Source organism: Hylobates moloch, unplaced genomic scaffold (genome assembly GCF_009828535.3).
Source record: "Hylobates moloch isolate HMO894 unplaced genomic scaffold, HMol_V3 SCAFFOLD_7, whole genome shotgun sequence".
Lineage (NCBI taxonomy): Eukaryota > Metazoa > Chordata > Mammalia > Primates > Hylobatidae > Hylobates > Hylobates moloch.
In genome coordinates this window covers 63,892,121-63,912,806 of record NW_026652282.1, presented here as the reverse complement: position 1 = coordinate 63,912,806, position 20,686 = coordinate 63,892,121, and the positions used below count along the sequence as shown (strand labels likewise).

At 34.6% G+C, this 20,686-nt stretch overlaps 1 protein-coding gene across 1 annotated transcript in view; it reads left to right on the top strand.

The window, feature by feature from the left end:
• Positions 1-20,686, top strand: part of ATRX (ATRX chromatin remodeler) — a 229,616-nt gene that overhangs the window by 33,932 nt on the left and 174,998 nt on the right. The window contains exons 8-10 of the mRNA XM_058441328.1: positions 289-3,362; positions 8,595-8,667; positions 20,063-20,196. Of these exons, the coding sequence (XP_058297311.1) occupies positions 289-3,362; positions 8,595-8,667; positions 20,063-20,196 (3,281 nt within the window). The remainder of the gene's footprint in view (positions 1-288; positions 3,363-8,594; positions 8,668-20,062; positions 20,197-20,686) is intronic.

The window sequence follows — 20,686 nt, the reverse complement described above, 5'->3', positions numbered from 1 at the left end:
TTGTTACATAATCATTTATGAGGTTTGTCTTTCATAGTATCATCATTGATGTCTTTAATGAAAGATTGTTCTTTTCCATAAAACCCTGGGTTTATGTCTAAGTTTCTAATAAGAGTAAGCAGATGACCTAAATTACCACTAAAATTACTGGCAGTAAAATTTAAATTGCATTATAACGAAGAGATTAAAATGAGTTTTGTTGGGAATAATGTTTATTTTTATTTTTTTACATATCTTTTCAGTTTCCTGAAAGAAGGGAATAATGTTTTAATCTTTAAAACATTTCAGATGGTGTGCGGAAGGTGGAAACTTGATTTGTTGTGACTTTTGCCATAATGCTTTCTGCAAGAAATGCATTCTACGCAACCTTGGTCGAAAGGAGTTGTCCACAATAATGGATGAAAACAACCAATGGTATTGCTACATTTGTCACCCAGAGCCTTTGTTGGACTTGGTCACTGCATGTAACAGCGTATTTGAGAATTTAGAACAGTTGTTGCAGCAAAATAAGAAGAAGATAAAAGTTGACAGTGAAAAGAGTAATAAAGTATATGAACATACATCCAGATTTTCTCCAAAGAAGACTAGTTCAAATTGTAATGGAGAAGAAAAGAAATTAGATGATTCCTGTTCTGGCTCTGTAACCTACTCTTATTCCGCACTAATTGTGCCCAAAGAGATGATTAAGAAGGCAAAAAAACTGATTGAGACCACAGCCAACATGAACTCCAGTTATGTTAAATTTTTAAAGCAGGCAACAGATAATTCAGAAATCAATTCTGCTACAAAATTACGTCAGCTTAAGGCTTTTAAGTCTGTGTTGGCTGATATTAAGAAGGCTCATCTTGCATTGGAAGAAGACTTAAATTTGGAGTTTCGAGCGATGGATGCTGTAAACAAAGAGAAAAATACCAAAGAGCATAAAGTCATAGATGCTAAGTTTGAAACAAAAGCACGAAAAGGAGAAAAACCTTGTGCTTTGGAAAAGAAGGATATTTCAAAGTCAGAAGCTAAACTTTCAAGAAAACAGGTAGATAGTGAGCACATGGATCAGAATGTTCCAACCGAGGGACAAAGAGCAAATAAAAGTACCGGTGGTGAACATAAGAAATCTGATAGAAAAGAAGAACCTCAGTATGAACCTGCCAACACTTCTGAAGACTTAGACATGGATATTGTGTCTGTTCCTTCCTCAGTTCCAGAAGACATTTTTGAGAATCTTGAGACTGCTATGGAAGTTCAGAGTTCAGTTGATCATCAAGGGGATGGCAGCAGTGGAACTGAACAAGAACTGGAGAGTTCATCTGTAAAATTAAATATTTCTTCAAAAGACAACAGAGGAGGTATTAAATCAAAAACTACAGCTAAAGTAACAAAAGAATTATATGTTAAACTCACTCCTGTTTCCCTTTCTAATTCCCCAATTAAAGGTGCTGATTGTCAGGAAGTTCCACAAGATAAAGATGGCTATAAAAGTTGTGGTCTGAACCCCAAGTTAGAGAAATGTGGACTTGGACAGGAAAACACTGATAATGAGCATTTGGTTGAAAATGAAGTTTCATTACTTTTAGAGGAATCTGATCTTCGAAGATCCCCACGTGTAAAGACTACACCCTTGAGGCGACAGACAGAAACCAACCCTGTAACATCTAATTCAGATGAAGAATGTAATGAAACAGTTAAGGAGAAACAAAAACTATCAGTTCCAGTGAGAAAAAAGGATAAGCGGAATTCTTCTGACAGTGCTATAGATAATCCTAAACCTAATAAATTGCCAAAATCTAAGCAATCAGAGACTGTGGATCAAAATTCAGATTCTGATGAAATGCTAGCAATCCTCAAAGAGGTAAGCAGGATGAGTCACAGTTCTTCTTCAGATACTGATATTAATGAAATTCATACAAACCATAAGACTTTGTATGATTTAAAGACTCAGGCGGGGAAAGATGATAAAGGAAAAAGGAAACGAAAAAGTTCTACATCTGGCTCAGATTTTGATACTAAAAAGGGCAAATCAGCTAAGAGCTCTATAATTTCTAAAAAGAAACGGCAAACCCAGTCTGAGTCTTCTAATTACGACTCAGAATTAGAAAAAGAGATAAAGAGCATGAGTAAAATTGGTGCTGCCAGAACCACCAAAAAAAGAATTCCAAATACAAAAGATTTTGACTCTTCTGAAGATGAGAAACACAGCAAAAAAGGAATGGATAATCAAGGGCACAAAAGTTTGAAGACCTCGCAAGAAGGATCATCTGATGATGCTGAAAGGAAACAAGAGAGAGAGAATTTCTTTTCAGCAGAAGGCACAGTTGATAAAGACACGACCATCATGGAATTAAGAGATCGACTTCCTAAGAAGCAGCAAGCAAGTGCTTCCACTGATGGTGTCGATAAGCTTTCTGGGAAAGAGGAGAGTTTTACTTCTTTGGAAGTTAGAAAAGTTGCTGAAACTAAAGAAAAGAGCAAGCATCTCAAAACCAAGACATGTAAAAAAGTACAGGATGGCTTATCTGATATTGCGGAGAAATTCCTAAAGAAAGACCTGAGTGATGAAACTTCTGAAGATGATAAAAAGCAGAGCAAAAAGGGAACTGAAGAAAAAAAGAAAACTTCAGACTTTAAGAAAAAAGTAATTAAAATGGAACAACAGTATGAATCTTCATCTGATGGCACTGAAAAGTTAGCTGAGCGAGAAGAAATTTGTCATTTTCCTAAGGGCATAAAACAAATTAAGAATGAAACAACTGATGGAGAAAAGAAAAGTAAAAAAATAAGAGATAAAACTTCTAAAAAGAAGGATGAATTATCTGATTATGCTGAGAAGTCAACAGGGAAAGGAGATAGTTGTGACTCTTCAGAGGATAAAAAGAGCACGAATGGAGCATATGGTAGAGAGAAGAAAAGGTGCAAGTTGCTTGGAAAGAGTTCAAGGAAGAGACAAGATTGTTCATCATCTGATACTGAGAAATATTCCATGAAAGAAGATGGTTGTAACTCTTCTGATAAGAGACTGAAAAGAATAGAATTGAGGGAAAGAAGAAATTTAAGTTCAAAGAGAAATACTAAGGAAATACAAAGTGGCTCATCATCATCCGATGCTGAGGAAAGTTCTGAAGATAATAAAAAGAAGAAGCAAAGAACTTCATCTAAAAAGAAGGCAGTCATTGTCAAGGAGAAAAAGAGAAACTCCCTAAGAACAAGCACTAAAAGGAAGCAAGCTGACATTACATCCTCATCTTCTTCTGATATAGAAGATGATGATCAGAATTCTATAGGTGAGGGAAGCAGTGATGAACAGAAAATTAAGCCTGTGACTGAAAATTTAGTGCTATCTTCACATACTGGATTTTGCCAATCTTCAGGTATGCAAAAATAAATAAAAAATTCATAATTTGTACTTCCCCCTCTTGAATTCTACATTGTTTAATTTTCCCTGAAGCTAATCAAATTTAGGGTTACTACTTAGGAGAATACCACTTAAAAATTATTTAGGAGTTTATTAAAAAAATTTCCTTATTTATTTTTATGCTGCCATTGGAAGATATTTTGAACATTGCTAGTATTCAGTATCAGGGATCCCAAATTTGTTGAGTAAATGACAAAATTTCTTTATCAATGTTTAGTGCTTTTCTCTGGAGTAATGAGCAGAAAGAAAAGCAGACTGGTGCCAGTGGTTCAGTAGCTATTTAGTTATATAATGGAAGTGAGTGCTTGGTACTGGTATGACATGGTGTGTCAAAATTTTAACTGCCATGCATATGGCTTTTTAAGTTTGAACAGATAACTTTGTGTCTCATGAAATCCCCTTTAATTATTTTTAATTTGCCTCATTAAAACCCTTTGTTGTTGCTTATTAACTAGTTTCTAATGACATGAACAGATGTTTTTCTTTTAAAAACACTCAAAATGAAGGAAGGAAGAAAATCCAAACATTAGCTGGATTAGCCTACCCTGATGAGGTAGAGTACTAGGAACATTAAAGTTTGGGTCAGCTGGTGAATGAAAATACTTTTATGAATTAGTTAAAATTAATCTTTAAAAATTTATGAAAAATAATTTTAAAAATAAGTTTTTATTATTGAAGTTATTTTAAAAATCAGTTGTGTATTAAATGTGTATTGGTCATTTGTCTTTTTTTTTAGTCAGTAAGACCTGTCAGTTCTATGGATACTCAGAATTTATTTAAAAATTTTTATAAAGTGGGTTTTACATAAAATTGTATTTCCAACATAGGTAGAATTTAAACATTTTTCCTTTCAGTTTTTATGTTATAGTTTTCAATTTATCCCAATTGGATTTTAATGGAATTAATTTGAATCTTGGCTATTTTTTAAATTTTAATTTTTAATTTTATAGAGGAGGTCTTGCTATGTTACCCAGGCTGGTCTTGAACTCCTGGCATCAAGCAATCCTTCCACCTCGGCCTTCCAAAGTGTTGGAATTACAGGCATGAGCTACTGTGCCCAGCAAAATCTTGTTTTTTTAATAAAACTTTACATTTCTTTTATGGAGTACTTATGACTTGACTTGAAAACCACATGTGATATGCATGGTGTGTGCTTCAATTGAATGCTCTGCTATATCAGATGACTAGATGGAGCTCTGTTTGTGTGGCTATTGTAACTTCAAGTTCACAGTTTCTTACCTGAAATTCTTGGGGTCTACTGTGTTTCAGAATCTGCAACTTTTTGGTTTTTAGAAAAATAATAGAAAGCAGTTACTATATATTTTATAAAAGCTCCAGTGGGGCCTGATGCAACACCAAATAATCAAACACATAGTATTTCTGCAGCAAAACATTTGAAGATTCACATTTAAAAGAATAAGCAGTTTAGACCAGGTTTTGCTGCCAGATTGTCTTTGGTACCCTCTTACAGAAACTTTCCGTTTTGAGAGTGTTTTAGATTTCAAAATTATATATAAGGGATTGTGGACTTATATTAAAAATACAGAATCTAATATTTACTTTGATGTCAAATCAATGTTTTAGTTGTTAGGTTAGCTGTGAAAATCCTTATTAAGGATTAGAGTTTAAGAATAATAAATTGTGTTTAAAAATTGAGTTAAAAATCCATTAAAAATTATATGTCACTGAGCTAATTTTATTTCTGGTTTTATTTATTTGGATCTTCTCTCTTTTTTTCTTAGTCTCGCTATTTTTAAACTTTGGAAAATTGGTTTCTGTGATTAAACAATTTCACTGGTGAAATCAATATGTTTGATTTCAAGTATTTTACTAATTAAGATCTCACTTGATTTATTGATACCTATGAAAATTTCTGTTATGCACCTCTCATGATGAGAATTATTAATATTTAGTGTATTAATTAATATGAATTCATTAGGCCTTAAGAAGGGATGGTGATATATGGCAAATACTCAATTGATGCATCTCTTGATAATTACTTATCTCAGCACTGATCTAGATCACTGTGTTCCATTTTGATTTTTTTAACTTTGATCTTAAGGACAAATAGGCTGATGGGGAGTAAACTTTTTTTCAGGTGTGTATCAAGAGAAACTTTGAGAATTCGTCACTTCAGCAAATGCCAATCCTTCAACTGCTTGGTGAAATAAGCCTTGTTGAGATTTTCTTTACCCTGGATATTTTTGGGGACTAAGCTGATTATTTGGGATGAAATAAGAAAGAAGATAAATTTGTTAGGGAATTTAACCTGTGAAAAATTGGGCCTTGTCAATAGAAACAAGTAGAATAGAATAGGAGTGCTTTGAAAATAAGCGCTATATAAAAAGTTCTGTTTTTAAAGATAAGTTTGCATGTGAGCCAATGTTATGATATTCCTTCAGAATTTACTTACATGCTTATATAAGCATGCTGAATTTATGTACTCCTCTGTCTAACTTAATTTTAGGTCACAGTTTTAGAAGGTTAAAAGAAAAACCCTGCCCCCTATTGAGTTTAGAGGATTCCAGTTTATTCGCAGTATTTGGGTATCATATTACAGCTACAGTATTTTCCTAGAAATTGGGGCTTGGTAATGGCATGAATAACCAAGATGAAGAACATGGTCCTAGGAGATTGCAGTTTAATGCAAGACAGACATAGAGAAATCATTAAAAAATGTAACAGAAGAAAGATATAAAACTAGAATGGGGCCTGTAATCCCAGCACTTTGGGAGGCCAAGGTGGGTGGATCATCTGAGGTCAGTAGTTCGAAACCAGCCTGGCCAACATGGTGAAACCCCATCTCTACTAAAAATACAAAAAAAAAATTAGCCGGCTGTAGTGGCACACACCTGTAATCCCAGCTACTTGGGAGGCTGAGGCAGGAGAATCGCTTGAACCCAGGAGATGGAGATTGCAGTGAACCGCGATCACGCCACTGCACTCCAGCCTGGGCGACAGAGCGAGACTCCGTCTCAAAACAAAAACATCAACAAACACAACAAACTATAATGGGGCTACACAATAAATGGCAAGTGAGCTATTTAAATATTTGGGGAAATACTTAGAAGAATAGTTGGCATTTGAACTTCAAAGGATAGGTCAAATTTTGAAAGGTGTAGTAAAGAGAGAGTGACAGTACTATTACTAATTATATTTCATTTGAAGATTGGTCTGTTTGAATGAGATATTTATTGTGAGTTTGCTGGGATATTATGAAATCTCTTCTGTCTCTCTCTCTCTCTCTCTCTCTCTCTCTCTTTTTTTGAGTTGGAGTCTCACTCTGCCACCCAGGCTGGAGTGCAGTGGTGCAATCTCGGCTCACTGCAATCCCTGCTCACTGCAACCTCCGCCTTCCGGGTTCAAGCGATTCTCGTGCCTCAGGCTCCCGGGTAGCTGAGATTACAGGTGCATGCCACCACATCGGCTAATTTTTGTATTTTTAGTAAAGACGTGGTTTCTCCATGTTGGCCAGGCTGGCCTCGAGCTCCTGACCTCAAGTGATCCGCCCACCTCAGCCTCCCAGAGTGCTGGCATTACAAGCTTGAGCCACCACGCCTGGCCTTATTTAGTGTATTTCTATCCTGAGCCTGTAGGTGTCTGTTTTCTTTATAGATTTTTTCCTCCATTTCTCTTCAACATTTTATTGTGAAAAACATTTAAGTATACACCAAAGCATCTACCATTAATATTTTACTATATTTTCTTGATAACATCTCTATATATCCTTCTGTCTATCCATCAGTGTATCTTTTTTTTTGCCTTTTTAGCTTTTTATTTTGCATAATTATAAATCCACAGGAATTTGTAAAAAAAAAAAAAAAAATACAGGGAGGTCTTAGATACCCTTTACTTAGTTTCCCTCAAGGGTAATATCTTGTAACTCTAGTACAGTGTCAAAACCAGAAAGCTGAAGATTTATTCAGATTTTACCAGTTTCACATGCACTCATTTGTGTGTGAATAAGTATAGTTCAATGCAGTTGTACCACATGTGTATCTTTGTATAATCACCACCACACCCGATATATCAAACCAGTTCCATTATCACGCGACTCCCTTGTGATACTGCTGTCCTTACCTCCATTCCTGACATCTGGCAACTAGTAATCTGTTCTTCATCACTGTAATTTTGCTATTTTGAAATGGAATCATGAAGTATATAACCTTTTGAGATTGGCGTTTTTCACTTAGTATAATACCCTTAAAATCTTTGATGCATTTCAAATTAAATGGTAGACATCAGCATACTTCTCCTGAAATACTTAAGCATGCATAGTATTAACCTACAGTTTGATATTTCAGTTTTTCTTTTGAAGTAAAATTTATATAGAATAAAATGCCCAAATCTTAACCTCTTTAGATTTTTTTTTTTTTTGAGACAGAGTTGTTACCCAGGCTGGAGTGCAGTGGTGTGATCTTGGCTTACTGCAACCTCCGCCTCCCAGGTTCAAGTGATTCTCCTGCCTCAGCCTCCCTAGTAGCTGGGATTGCAGGCACACACCACTATGCCTGGTTAATTTTTGTGTTTTTAGTAGAGACGGGATTTCGCCGTGTTGGCCAGGCTGGTCTGGAACTCCTGACCTCAGGTGATCCGTCCGCCTCGGCTTCCCAAAGTGCTAGGATTACAGGCGTGAGCCACCTTGCCCGGCCCTCTTTAGATTTTTAATCAAAATATAGAAATGTAGCTTTTTATAGGAAAATAAGTTTTACTGTACTGAACTGTATCTCTGGGTAACTCAGGTCACAAATACCATACACATTCAACTGCATTTTAAAATTACTTACTACTACCAAAATATTAATACTGGTTTTGCTATTCCTCGAAGATACAGCACCAGTTAACGTCAAAATTAAAATGGACCAGTATGAAGGTTATTGTGGCAAGAAACTTATGCTAATATGATGGCTGTTGATACAGAATTGTTACGGAGAGGGGTGGACTTTAAAAGCCTTGTGCCCTGGGAAGGAACTCTGAAATATATAAGGTCCAGCTATTTATCATTTTACTGCTGGCACTTCACAAATAACCTGTTATGTTTTCTATAAGAATGCTTTTTACTCATATTTTGGAGTCCAGAGTTTAGACCCCGCTGCTTTAAAGTTTTTTGGCTTTCAGTTTTATTTTACATGGTTTTAATTATATAGCTTATTTAAAGCTAATTTTAAGTACACTTTTTTCCCTCAAGGAGATGAAGCCTTATCTAAATCAGTGCCTGTCACAGTGGATGATGATGATGACGACAATGATCCTGAGAATAGGTATGATTCCATCTGTAAGGACTTTAAAAAGATTATAACACACCCTAGGCATGGGCACAAACAGCAGCAACGGAACAGCAAGCAGGTTGTAAAAACCAGGAGTGCCTGCCTTAGAAAGACTCGCTCACAGTCTTCCTGCAAGTTTGAAACAAAGGCCAGAAAATGGGCTAAAACTCAGAAACCTTAAGAGAAAGTAATATCATTATTTACACACCTAGCATAGGGTGTGTTATAAATACAGAACTGTCAATTTTATGTTTCTATGTAAACTGCAATAATTTTTTGGAATAATTTATTTTGACAGATTATTGATGAAAGTAAATCATATCTCAATAAATTGGTAACAACAGACATCTCTACGTTTGACTATTGTTAATTGCCATCCAATATGGTGGTCCTATTTATTAAGGCCTGTTGAGAATAAACAAAAAGAGAGATTACTCAGATATTTAAGGTTAAGAAATTGCTTTCAAAATAAGTGTCAATTTACAAGGTATCTAGACTGAGTTAGAGTTTAACCAGCTTTTCAAATAAAATAGAAATACACAGTATGAGAGCATTTACTTTAGTAAGACTTAATAGGTTTAAATGTCAACAGTGTAGCCTATACAGATATACTTAAGTAAGGGGTGGCTGGGTGAAGAAAAAAAAAGACACTATCAGTGTAGTGAAGAATAAGGAAAACAACAGTATTAAAGACTATAGCTATAATGTTTCAACATAACTTTTAAACACTTCCTGGACAATAGCATACCCCGTGCTCATAATCTTCAACAAGAAGATACTGTGGTATAGTGCATGGAATTTTGGAATAATGGGCATAAGGGTATCTGATTTCTAACATTTTTAACAACTGTCTGTGTCATCATGGGCAAGTGACTTGACTTTTTGTCAAAAATTTACTATATTTAAGAAGAAAAAGTTGGGCGAAATTTTCTCTAATTCTAGTACCAAAACATCCATGATAGATTTGAGATGATTTCATTAAAGAGCACTACATTAACCATTCATTTATTCCTAATAGTAAGTTCTAACATTAAGAAAACATAAAAATATACATGTAATTTTCTGTCATAATTTTGTAAGAAATTAACTGAGTTAGTAAATGCCCTGGGTTCAGCTGTTAGTTTCGCTCTTTTATATCTTGCTGATGCTGTTAGGTTTCTCTGTTTCAAAGGTCAGCATTCTGCTAATTAACAGAAGAATGTTTTTATTAAGGTGAATGAACAGTTTTATTTTACACTTTTGAATAGAGCTTAATTGTGGACACAAATATTCAGATTCTGCTTGCCTACTTTTCTAAATTCAAAAATGTATATCCATTTATTTTATGGGATAGGTGGTAGGTTCCAGAATGGAGTGATAAGGGCATACAATTTATTCATCAGGGATTTTACATTATATCATCACAGCCAGATACTGAAAGCATTTAAAATTTTATTCTTTTTTAAGATACTTTAATTTTTCTTCATTTATATTTGCTACTATTTGATTTTCCATACATCATGAGGCCTCAGATGTTACTGAAAGGCTAATAATGTTTTAAACATTCTATATCTTAATTTAACTGTGAATGACTTACTTTTATTTCATATTTAACCACCAAATAAGAGTGTTGTTAAGATATAATTTTTTTGTGTGTGTTAGAGTTTGTCAAAATATAAATATCATTTTCAACTTTTAAGTTACCTGATCGTATCTCTGTGTAACTGGCAAGTATTTTATTGGAAAGTATCTTTAATTCCACCTTGAATTTGTGATTAAAAAATACAACCCTGTTGAGTACTTTTGAGAAGAATTGAATTTTATCTTGAGCATGTCTCTCTATACTCAGTTTAATGTGTTTTTATAAAATATACAATTTATTAACTTGTTTAATATTTACTATACCAAAGAGATATCTAATACCCATGGGTTATGTAGTCATGATGGGGATACAAATACTTTCTTGCACTATTTTAGTATAGATTATATATTTGAGCATATTTGAATATGCACTAAGCAACTTAAAAAATTCATTTGCAGATCACAATTAAGTCTTAGAATTATTTTTCTAACTTCCTAATTTTTGAGTAGGTTGTATTTTGGTAGACAGCATATTGTAATTGTATGTAAATTTGTACACAATTGTGTGTAAATTGTGTATAAATCTTATATGCTTTGTCTTTTTAGCGGTATTGTAATACATTTTCAGTGTTGGTGTTTATGAAGCGATAGTGTATTATTGCAAATGGTTAACTATTTGGATGCAATAAATTTTTGTAAACCTTTTTTCTTGTTCAAGCATTTAATTTTAATAATAATGTTACTTTTTTATATCATGAGAGTCGACATAATTTGTTATTAAAATATAGAGGCTAGTTTGTAGCCAAAGAAGTTTTGAAATTTTGAAATTTAGAACGTAAATACTTTTAATTCCCCTAACATATATAATTATATATATTTGTGTGAAAGTTTTACAACAGATTTAACTACTGTTTACTTTTTTCTGTTTTAAAGCTATGATAGCTTCTGAGGGCATTTAAAAAACTTAGTCATATCCTGAATATTTTAGTAAATGTGAATACATTTCTGTTTTAGCATACTATTATGTAGCATCACTCATATTTGAAAGTAAATGTATACTATTATGAGACAGAGTGGTCTAACCTATAGATTAATTTCTATTTAATTGGATTTACTTAATGAACAAGGACAGAATATTATAGGTTGATCAACACTTGTATGTTTCTGGTTTAGCTTTTTATAAAAAAAAGTAGACTAATCATATATTTTGAATTTTATATAACTGAAAATTTATTTCAAATTTTTAGAGCTTAGGCTTTATGTAGTTTTTCAATGGCAGAATAATAATACCAAATAGGTTGTCAGGTTTTCAAATTTATACATGTAATTTTAAAGTAATATATTTGAATGTGCCATTAGGGTAGGGTTTCATTGGCCTTTCAAATACCTGTTAGTTGGATTTTAAATTGGTTCTTTCTTTGAAAAGACATGTATTCATATAATTTATTTCAATTCAATAATTAGGCTGGCATTGAAAATACATCATAATTCCTTTATATGTTCATTATAACTGGGGATATTTTGACCAAACATTTTCAAATAATATCATATATTTTAATTTAATATCTGTACTGGGAATGAGCCTCAAGTAATACGATAGTAGTGTGTTCAAGTTTTAACAGTATTAGTTTTGAGGATTAAACTAGGCTTGTCTTTAGAGACTGCCTACTGAACAATCACTGAAGAGACCATTTATCCCAAAAAAAGAATTACCTTTTGAAATTTCTTTATTCGTTTATTTTGCAGGATGTGAGAAATATTTACAATTGAGCTTTTGAGAGCAAAAGACCAAATTGCTAGGTTTTTCTAAATAAGCATTCTTTCTCCCTGACAACTTTGACTAAGAGCTGAGATTTCTACATGGATGTCTGCTCCCCTAACAAACACATTTACTTTATTGTTGAAATGTGCTTAATTGGGTCTAGTAATACTCCACATTTTTTCTCATAATTTCTCTGTGGGTGCGACTAAATGCTTTTTTTTTTTCCATGGAAGTGAAATTTGATGTGGAGATTGCTAAAAAAAATTGTCCCATTGTTATGTTTAATTATATTGGGACTAGACCATAGCATTTTAAATTTCCAACTGTTGTTGTATCATTTGATGATAATTTTGTGTTTCAAACTAGAAAATATGCTAATGATTTTTTTTTTTCCTACTGGCTTGGTGTGGGTATTCTGTTGATGAAGGCTCTGTACTGTTAATCCAGCATATTTTCGGAGGAAACTAATGATTTCTGGATGTTATTTATGCCTAAGAAGATATTTAATGATTGTTTACTTGATTTCAGCACAATTAATGGCATGGGTATATCACAAGTCCCTTAATCGTTTGATGTTCACTTTGCTTTCATTTTAAACACTTTTTCAAATGTCTGTCTCCTACACATGTTGTCTATTCTCTATGCAAATTTGCTAAATTTGGAATAATTTTTTTCTGTGATTTTCTTTGTGGTAGTTCTGTTTCGTTAGCAAAACTTCTTTGATTCTCCTTTATTGTGCTTGAAAAACAAAGGTGGCATTTTAAATTAAGTATTTTACTTGTTTTCCCATTTGAGTAAGGGTTTTAAATATCTAGCAATTTTATGGTAATTTTTTTTTCAATTTCCTTTGTCTATATAGCACAGGTAAGTATTGCAAGTCATTTAAGTATAACACAGGTGTCCAGCCAGTAGATAGGATCTACTTGTAGATATCTGAACTGGCTGTAGTTGTTACTGGCTTTCTTTTTTCTACTAGAATTCCCAGTCAGGAAAGACATATGATGTGTAGTGGTGACCTTTGTCCTTCTATGGTCAAGATTTAAACATTATAACCAGTGTTTCTTTCTTGTTCTCTGTTCTTTGGTGACATTGGGACTTCCAGAAAATAAGAAATAGGTCTTCCTCAAAAAAGAAAAAGAGAAAAAGGAAGAGTTTGGATTGCTAGTGTTAGCAAAAGTGATTAATTTTTCTGACTTAATATCCTTTGTCTTTAACTTTGAAATTTCAAAATAAAATTTTGAAATTTGAGATGAATAAATTCTGTGTTTTCATTTTTCAAGTATAAAAATATTGAACTAGTTATTTAATATGATCAAACTTCCCATATTAATTTGAGTATATTTTTTCTTGTTAAAATGCCTCTAAAACTGGTTTAGATTTTTGTATAAAATTAGGGAATACACATGTTATAATTCAGGCCTATGAAACATAACAGTCTGTATGAATTATTAATAACTGTGGGTTCTTAATTTCATAGTTTTTATTGTTCTACCTCCAAGATTTTTTTAAAAGGTCATTTGATATTAATTTTCCTAGTACCCTCACCAAAAAGGATACAGAGCTACTTTTCATCAACTACCCACATTGTAGGATTTGCGACTAAAAAAAAATATTTCAAACCATTGTTTAGCTTTTTGATTATTTGGTGACTTCATTATTATTTCGTGAATTCCACCATTTTGGGGTACAGATCATTATGCCTTAGTTATATATATATATATATTTTATTTATTTATTTATTTTTGAGACAGAGTCTCACTCTGTCACCCAGGCTGTAGTGCAGTGGCATGATCTCAGCTCACTGCAGCCTCCACTTCCCTGTTTCAAGCAATTCTCCTGCCTCAGCCTCCTGAGTAGCTGAGATTACAGGCACCCCCCAGCACACCTGGCTAATTTTTGAATTTTTAGTAGAGACGAGATTTCACCATGTTGGCCAGGCTGCTCTCGAACTCCTGACCTCAAGCGATCCGCCCACCTTGGCCTCCCAAATTGCTGGGATTACAGGCATGAGCCACTGCGCCTGGCCAGTCATATTTTTTAATAGAAAACTTAATATCAAGATACTAATTTTGAACCTGAGTTAAAATATATACTAATATGAATTTTGAAGAATTCCATATTCCATAACTTTTTTTTTTTTGAGACGGAGTCTCGCTTTGTCACCCAGGCTGGAGTGCAGTGGCACGATCTCTGCTCGCTGCAACCTCTGCCTCCTGGGTTCAGGTGATTCTCTTGCCTCAGCCTCCCAAGTAGCTGGGACTACAGGTGCCTGCCACCATGCCCGGCTAATTTTTGTATTTTTAGTAGAGACGGGGTTTTGCCATGTTGGCCAGGCTGGTCTCAAACTCCTGACCTCAGGTTATTCGCCTGCCTTGGCCTCCCAAATTGCTGGGATTACAGACGTGAGCCATCGTGCCTGGCCACATGTTTTGTTTTTTAATTCCTATCCCTTAAATATATGACATTTATTAAAACAAAGCCTCACACCCTACTAAAATATTTAACATTCCTTGGCTATACTCCTTTGAATTATTTTACATATTAAACTTTAAAATATGGTGTGGTGCTTTAGTACTACATATACTTAGGTACCTCTAAAGAGCATGCATGTAAACCCATTATCTTATTTAGAATTCTGTTAATTAAGTACTCTATTATGATATTGTACACAAAAACCAATTTTTAAGCAAATTTTATCACCTTGTTTATGGATGCCCAGTATTTTGGCCTTCTAAAAATATATTTTTTTCCAGCAATTTTCTTCAAACCTGTTCTCAGAACCTCTTAAAAGATAAAATGGTAATTGTAGAATGTATCTCAGATGGCCTACCCGTGCATTTTAGAGTGCATACTGGATTAAATATGTTTAAAACTCCTTTTGTAGTCTTTAAAAAATCAAGCTGGGTGCAGTGGCTCACACTTGCAATCCCAATGCTTGGGGAGGCTGAGGTGGGAGGATCACTTGAGGCCAGGAGTTTAAGACCAGCCTGGGCAACATAGTGAGACCCTGTCTCTACTAAAAAAAGAAAAAATTAGCCAGGCATGGTGGTACCTGCCTGTAGTTCCAGCTACTCAGGATACTGAGGCAGAATGATTGCTTTAGCCCAGGAATTCAAGGTTACAAGGATCTGTGTTTGTGCCACTACATTCTAGCCTGGGCAACAGAGCAAGACTGTCTCTAAAATAAAATTTTTTAAAAATTAAAAGCTTGAATTCTTGCATTTCTAAATACATAAATTTGAAATATGTGAAATACACATTTTTAAAAATGGGGGTCAGCGCGGTGCATGCCTGTAATCCCAGCACTTTGGGAGGCTGAGGTGGATGGATCACCTGAGGAGTTTGAGACCATCCTGGTCAACATGGTGAAAGCCTGTTTCTACTAAAACTACAATTAGCTGGGTGTGGTGGCACACACCTGTAGTCCTACGTACTTGGGAGGCTGAGGCAGGAGAATTGCTTGAACCTGGGAAGCAGAGGTTGCAGTGAGCCTCGCGCACTCCAGGTTGAGATTGCGCTACTGCACTTCAGCCTGGGTGACAGAACAAGACTCTGAAAAAAAAAAAAAAAAAAGGGGACGTCTGTATTTGCCCAGGCACTCATTAGCATACAAGTGTTAACAAGTAGAGGGTATAGTGCTGGCACAGTAAAATTAGTAGCAGATTGGGATTTAGGATCTTAGGTTCTACTCCTGACTTTGCCACTAGTTAGCTTTGTTTCTTTGGCTGAGTCATTTCCTGTATCTAAGCCTGTTTCCTCATCTGTAGAATGAGAAAACTCTAAGGTTTGTCCTTCTAGCTCTAACATTTTGTATTGCTTTTGTTATGGCTCGAAAGCTCCCTGGTGCAAGAGGTCCTTCTCTTGATTGCATTTTAAGAAACTCAACATTTTGAATTATTGATTTACCTATCAGCAAGAGGTGGTTTACTTTCCTTTCCTGTTTGAGCGCTTAAACAAGAGACATTACTCATTTCCTTTCTAGATAGGATTGGAGTTAATAAAGGCTTTCTTGGCTTTCTCCTATGTTTTTTTTTTTTTTTTTTTTTTTTTCTGATTGCTTGTTTGTCATTGTGTTGTTGGGCTCACTTCTTATTATTTTATTTGTGCTTTCTTTTAGTAATGGTGTTATCTTGGTGTTCATTATGTACTTTGGAAGACTTAGTATATGTGGGTTTTGGGGTCCTATTTATTTTCTCATGCGCCAGTTCCGATCATTGTTTGTTTGTGGGTTTTTACCCTTCCTCCCATATTGTTTTGCTTTCTCCCCCTCTCCCTTCCCTCCCTTTCAGGAAAATGGAGGAGTGGCTCCATTACTTCTGGCTCTGCCCAGGTTTTCTGCCACAAGAGTGGCACGGCCTGTGCCTCTAATGCTTCTGATAGAGTCGTGACTGCTTTGGATGCTACAACTGCCCCAAGATGTAATATTGAGCATTGAGATTCCAGGGGCAGTACATCGTCCTGGAAAGCCTCAAGAAAGGAAACTTCAGAGCAAACAGAATCAACTAGGGATCATGACTATACATCCATCACATGCATACCAGCATGGGTCCAGCCAAGGCCTCCAAAATGATGCTTTGCCAGCCTCAGCTGGTTCTCAAGTGATGATATCCTTGAAGTCTCTGTGGCCCGTGACTCCAGAGTTAAGGTAGTGGAGTTTCCCTTTAAAGCATCTCACAGCAGGCTTTGTAGATGGGACACATCTCATTTCAACATGCTTGCTGACTACTCAGGTTGAAGGTCAGCCTCAGCCCTTAGGTCCATTAAATTAAGTTCTAATTTTGAAATGTAGGGTATTATAGGCTAGGTTTATGATAGACTGGGTCTTTGGCATATTGGACTTCAGTAATAACTTATGCAAAATGATTCAACTTACTCTTTTTAGGGCTTAATTTACATAGCTATAAATTAGGTTTTCCTTTGGACAAAAGGTGTTAGAGGGCAAAAATAAAGCCTTTAGCCAGGTAGTCTCCATCACTCTGTATACAATTTGTGATTTGGAGAAAAATGACCTGAAGTTTGTAATTTTTCGGCTTCTGAATGTACTATGATTGTTCTATATGTTATGATCTTACTGAAAGTTGTCGCTAAGTTGTAATTCTACAGTGTGTGGATCTGATTTCACTTTATATGATTTATTAATAGGTATACAATTGTATTTTATCTCATGTACATCATATTTCTTAGTCTAATGACAGTCCAGAACTTGAGAATGCATTAAGTAGGTTTACATATTGTGACTTTCCGTTTTTTAGTAGACATATTCTTTGGAGACTAGGATTTGAAAGAAGAAAAATTATGTGATTTGCTACAATTAACAACCAAATCTTTATAGTTAATAGGAATTTTTTAAAGACTTTTTTTGAACTTGTAAACACAAACTGAAATCAGGTTGTTGAACTAGCCTTTCAAATAACTAGATTAGGAATTGTATTTTTGTTGGCTGTTTAGTGTTCAACCCAAATGATGGTATGAGATCTTGTAAGTAAACTGTGTTTTTCCATTTCTAATCTAGTATTCAATGCTTCATATATTTTATACACACATACACACATATTTATTCCTCCCAAAATTCATTATTCGGATTAGTTTGAGGAAGTTTTTCTGGGTCCATGAGAAATGACAGTGTAGTATTACTAAAGATGGTTTTAATATATACCAACAGAAAAAAAAAGTGCTATGCCAGACATAGAAATTTGCTGCTAACATTTTATTTTAGTATCTTCTAGTCTTAGGGACATACAAATTTTAGAAGTTTTTAAAATAGAACTATATTGCGGTTTATAAATTACTTTTTCACTGAATATTAATAAATATTTTCTATCTTAATCTTATTTAGAATATCATTTTAATTTCTATATCTTCTGGATAATCATGTGAAAATACTGTTTAATCAGTTTCTGATATTGAATGTTTAAACGTTTTCTCACCCTTTGCTATTGCAGACAACATTGTAATAAACATACATGAATTTTTTTTTCTTTTGAGACAGAGTTTTGTCGCTCAGGTTGGAGTGCAATGGCATGATCTCAGCTCACTGCAACCTCCGCCTCCCGGGTTCAAGCAATTCTCCTGCCTCAGCTTCCTGAGTAGCTGGGATTTCAGGCACACACCACCACACCCAGCTAATTTTCGTATTTTTAGTAGAGACAGAGTTTCGCCATGTTGGCCAGGCTAGTCTCGTACCCCTGACCTCAGGTGATCTGCCTGCCTCTGCTTCCCAAAGTGCAGGGATTACAGGCATGAGCCACCACGCCTGGCTGAAATTTTTTTTAAAAAGATGATTTTAGAGAATTTTTCCAGAAAGATTTATTTCTTCAATTTAAAGGGTTTCCCTTTATTCTGAAACTGTTTCCTAATTTGAGGAGGGTATGTTGTAAATAGTCTTTATTTTATAAAATGATGAAAGTAAATGGAATTTGGGTTTAAATTTCTTTTTTTTGGCAAAATGAAAAGTTGGCAACTCTGTATTTGTCTCATTTTAAGAAAGCTTACAGTGTGCAAACAATTGATCTAGAAATGTAAGAGCAAAACCTTATAGCTCAACTTTAGTAAGATTTAAATTGGTGTGATCTAATCTTCACTTTATTGAAATACAAATCCGGGCAGAAATCCTCAGAAAAGCAAACCCATCTGTGGCTTCCTTTAGCAATTGATGATTCTCTGTGTTGTCTAAATATTTCTGATCCATCTGTTTGAGGGAGAAAGCACCAAAAGGCATATAATAAACATTTATGGAAGTGATTGCCTATTTTGCTTCAGTCTATTTAGATGCCTTTGCTATGCATCTTTGAATATGAATAGTAATGAACAATCTATCTGTCAAATAAAATTTAGGAGGCAGCTAACATGCATTAATATCTCCTGCCACTGAATGAATTCTTCATTGAAATGTGGGTGTGTGCTAAGAAGTATAAAGAGGGGTTTCAAATCCAGAAATAACAAATGTTCCATCATCCCAGCTACAAGTTTTTGACTTAGAGAGTCAGTCTCGATTGCAGAGAACATGTTTATCCCATACAGATTAGCTCATGGCAGACTGTCAGGATCATGCCATCTTCTGTTTGAACTTTTCTGTAAGCTATTTTCTTGTTACTGTGACTTGTGAATTTATATTGAAAGGATACCCAGACTTATCAAAACATCTTGTCTTGCACAAAAGCTGTATGATTGCTTTTATCTTACATTTTCAGTTATTTTTCTTGAGTATAAACATGGAGATTTCCTAGGAATATATTTTATTTTAACATATGATGGTAGGAGTAAAAGTAGTGTTTTCTTATGCTTTTAGTAATTGATTTTTTCCATTAGCAAATTGGTCTTTGGGGAGCATCTTGAGAAATTTTGTTGTGAGTGAAGCAAGTGCACTATTTTTTTTTTAAAGTAACCCATTTATGGTAATTCGTGTTCTTTTTACCATGTATGTAATTAGTAGCACTCATGTCCCTTCTTTCCCCTGTCTTGAATATTATTAGAGATTACTTATTGCTGTAATACCTAACATTTGTGTATGCTTTCATCTGGTTCACAGCATTTATGTAGTACATTGAAATTAAGGTCCAAAACTATCATCTTCTAGTTTGAAGCAAGGTGTCATTATATAGTGGTTTATTACACATTGGTTTTCCAAGAATATATTTTGCTGTTGAATAAAACCTCTCGTGGAGTTTTATCTTGGAATGCCATTTATCTGAACAAGTTCATTTACTGTTGTTGACCTGTCTGACATTGTAGTTATAGGATGGTGTTAGCAAAGCAAATAGAGGATTGGAAGGTTATGCAGCATCAAATTGCAATTGGTAAAAATAGTCAATAGAATATGTCCTTCAGAGTTTTCAATATATTGCAGAATTGTATAGAATTGAGAAATAATAAGTGTAAAGAACATTTTTAAAAGTTTTTGTTTATAGCTTAGGTTAAAACATGGTTTTGCTAGTTGTTTATTTACAATATAAAATCTATTGGCACATTTATTTCTATTTTGATGCAAAGAAGTCTGTTTTTGTTTTTAATCTGGTGTATTTCACCCCCAGATATATAGTTCTTTTTTTATTGTTTTTTACTCTCAAGAATTGCCAAGAAGATGCTTTTAGAAGAAATTAAAGCCAATCTTTCCTCTGATGAGGATGGATCTTCAGATGATGAGCCAGAAGAAGGGAAAAAAAGAACTGGAAAACAAAATGAAGAAAACCCAGGAGATGAGGGTGAGCTCCCCAGAGAGAAGTTTATAATGTCATAATTTGATTCCTTGACTAATTCAGTCTTTGAAGAATATCTGACCAAGAAATATCTTAATATGGCCCAGTGTGGTAGCTCACACCTGTAATCTCAGGACTTTGGGAGGCCGAAGTGGGTGGATCACTTGAGGTTAAGAGTTTGAGACCAGCCTGATCAACATGGTGAAACCCTGTCTCTACTAAAAGTAGCTGGGCGTGGTAGTGCGTGCCTGTAGTCCCAGCTACTCAGGAGGCTGAGGCAGGAGAATCGCTTGAACCTGGGAGGCAGAGGTTGCAGTGAGCTGAGATCATGCTGCTGCACTCCAGCCTGGGTGACAAAGCGAGACTCCATCTCAAAAAGAAGAAATAGAAGAAAAAAAATCTGTTAATACTTGCATTTGGAGTTCATGAAAATGTTTAAAACTTTATTACCACGATTTCTCTTGAATATCTTGTAATAATTATGGAAGTTACTCTA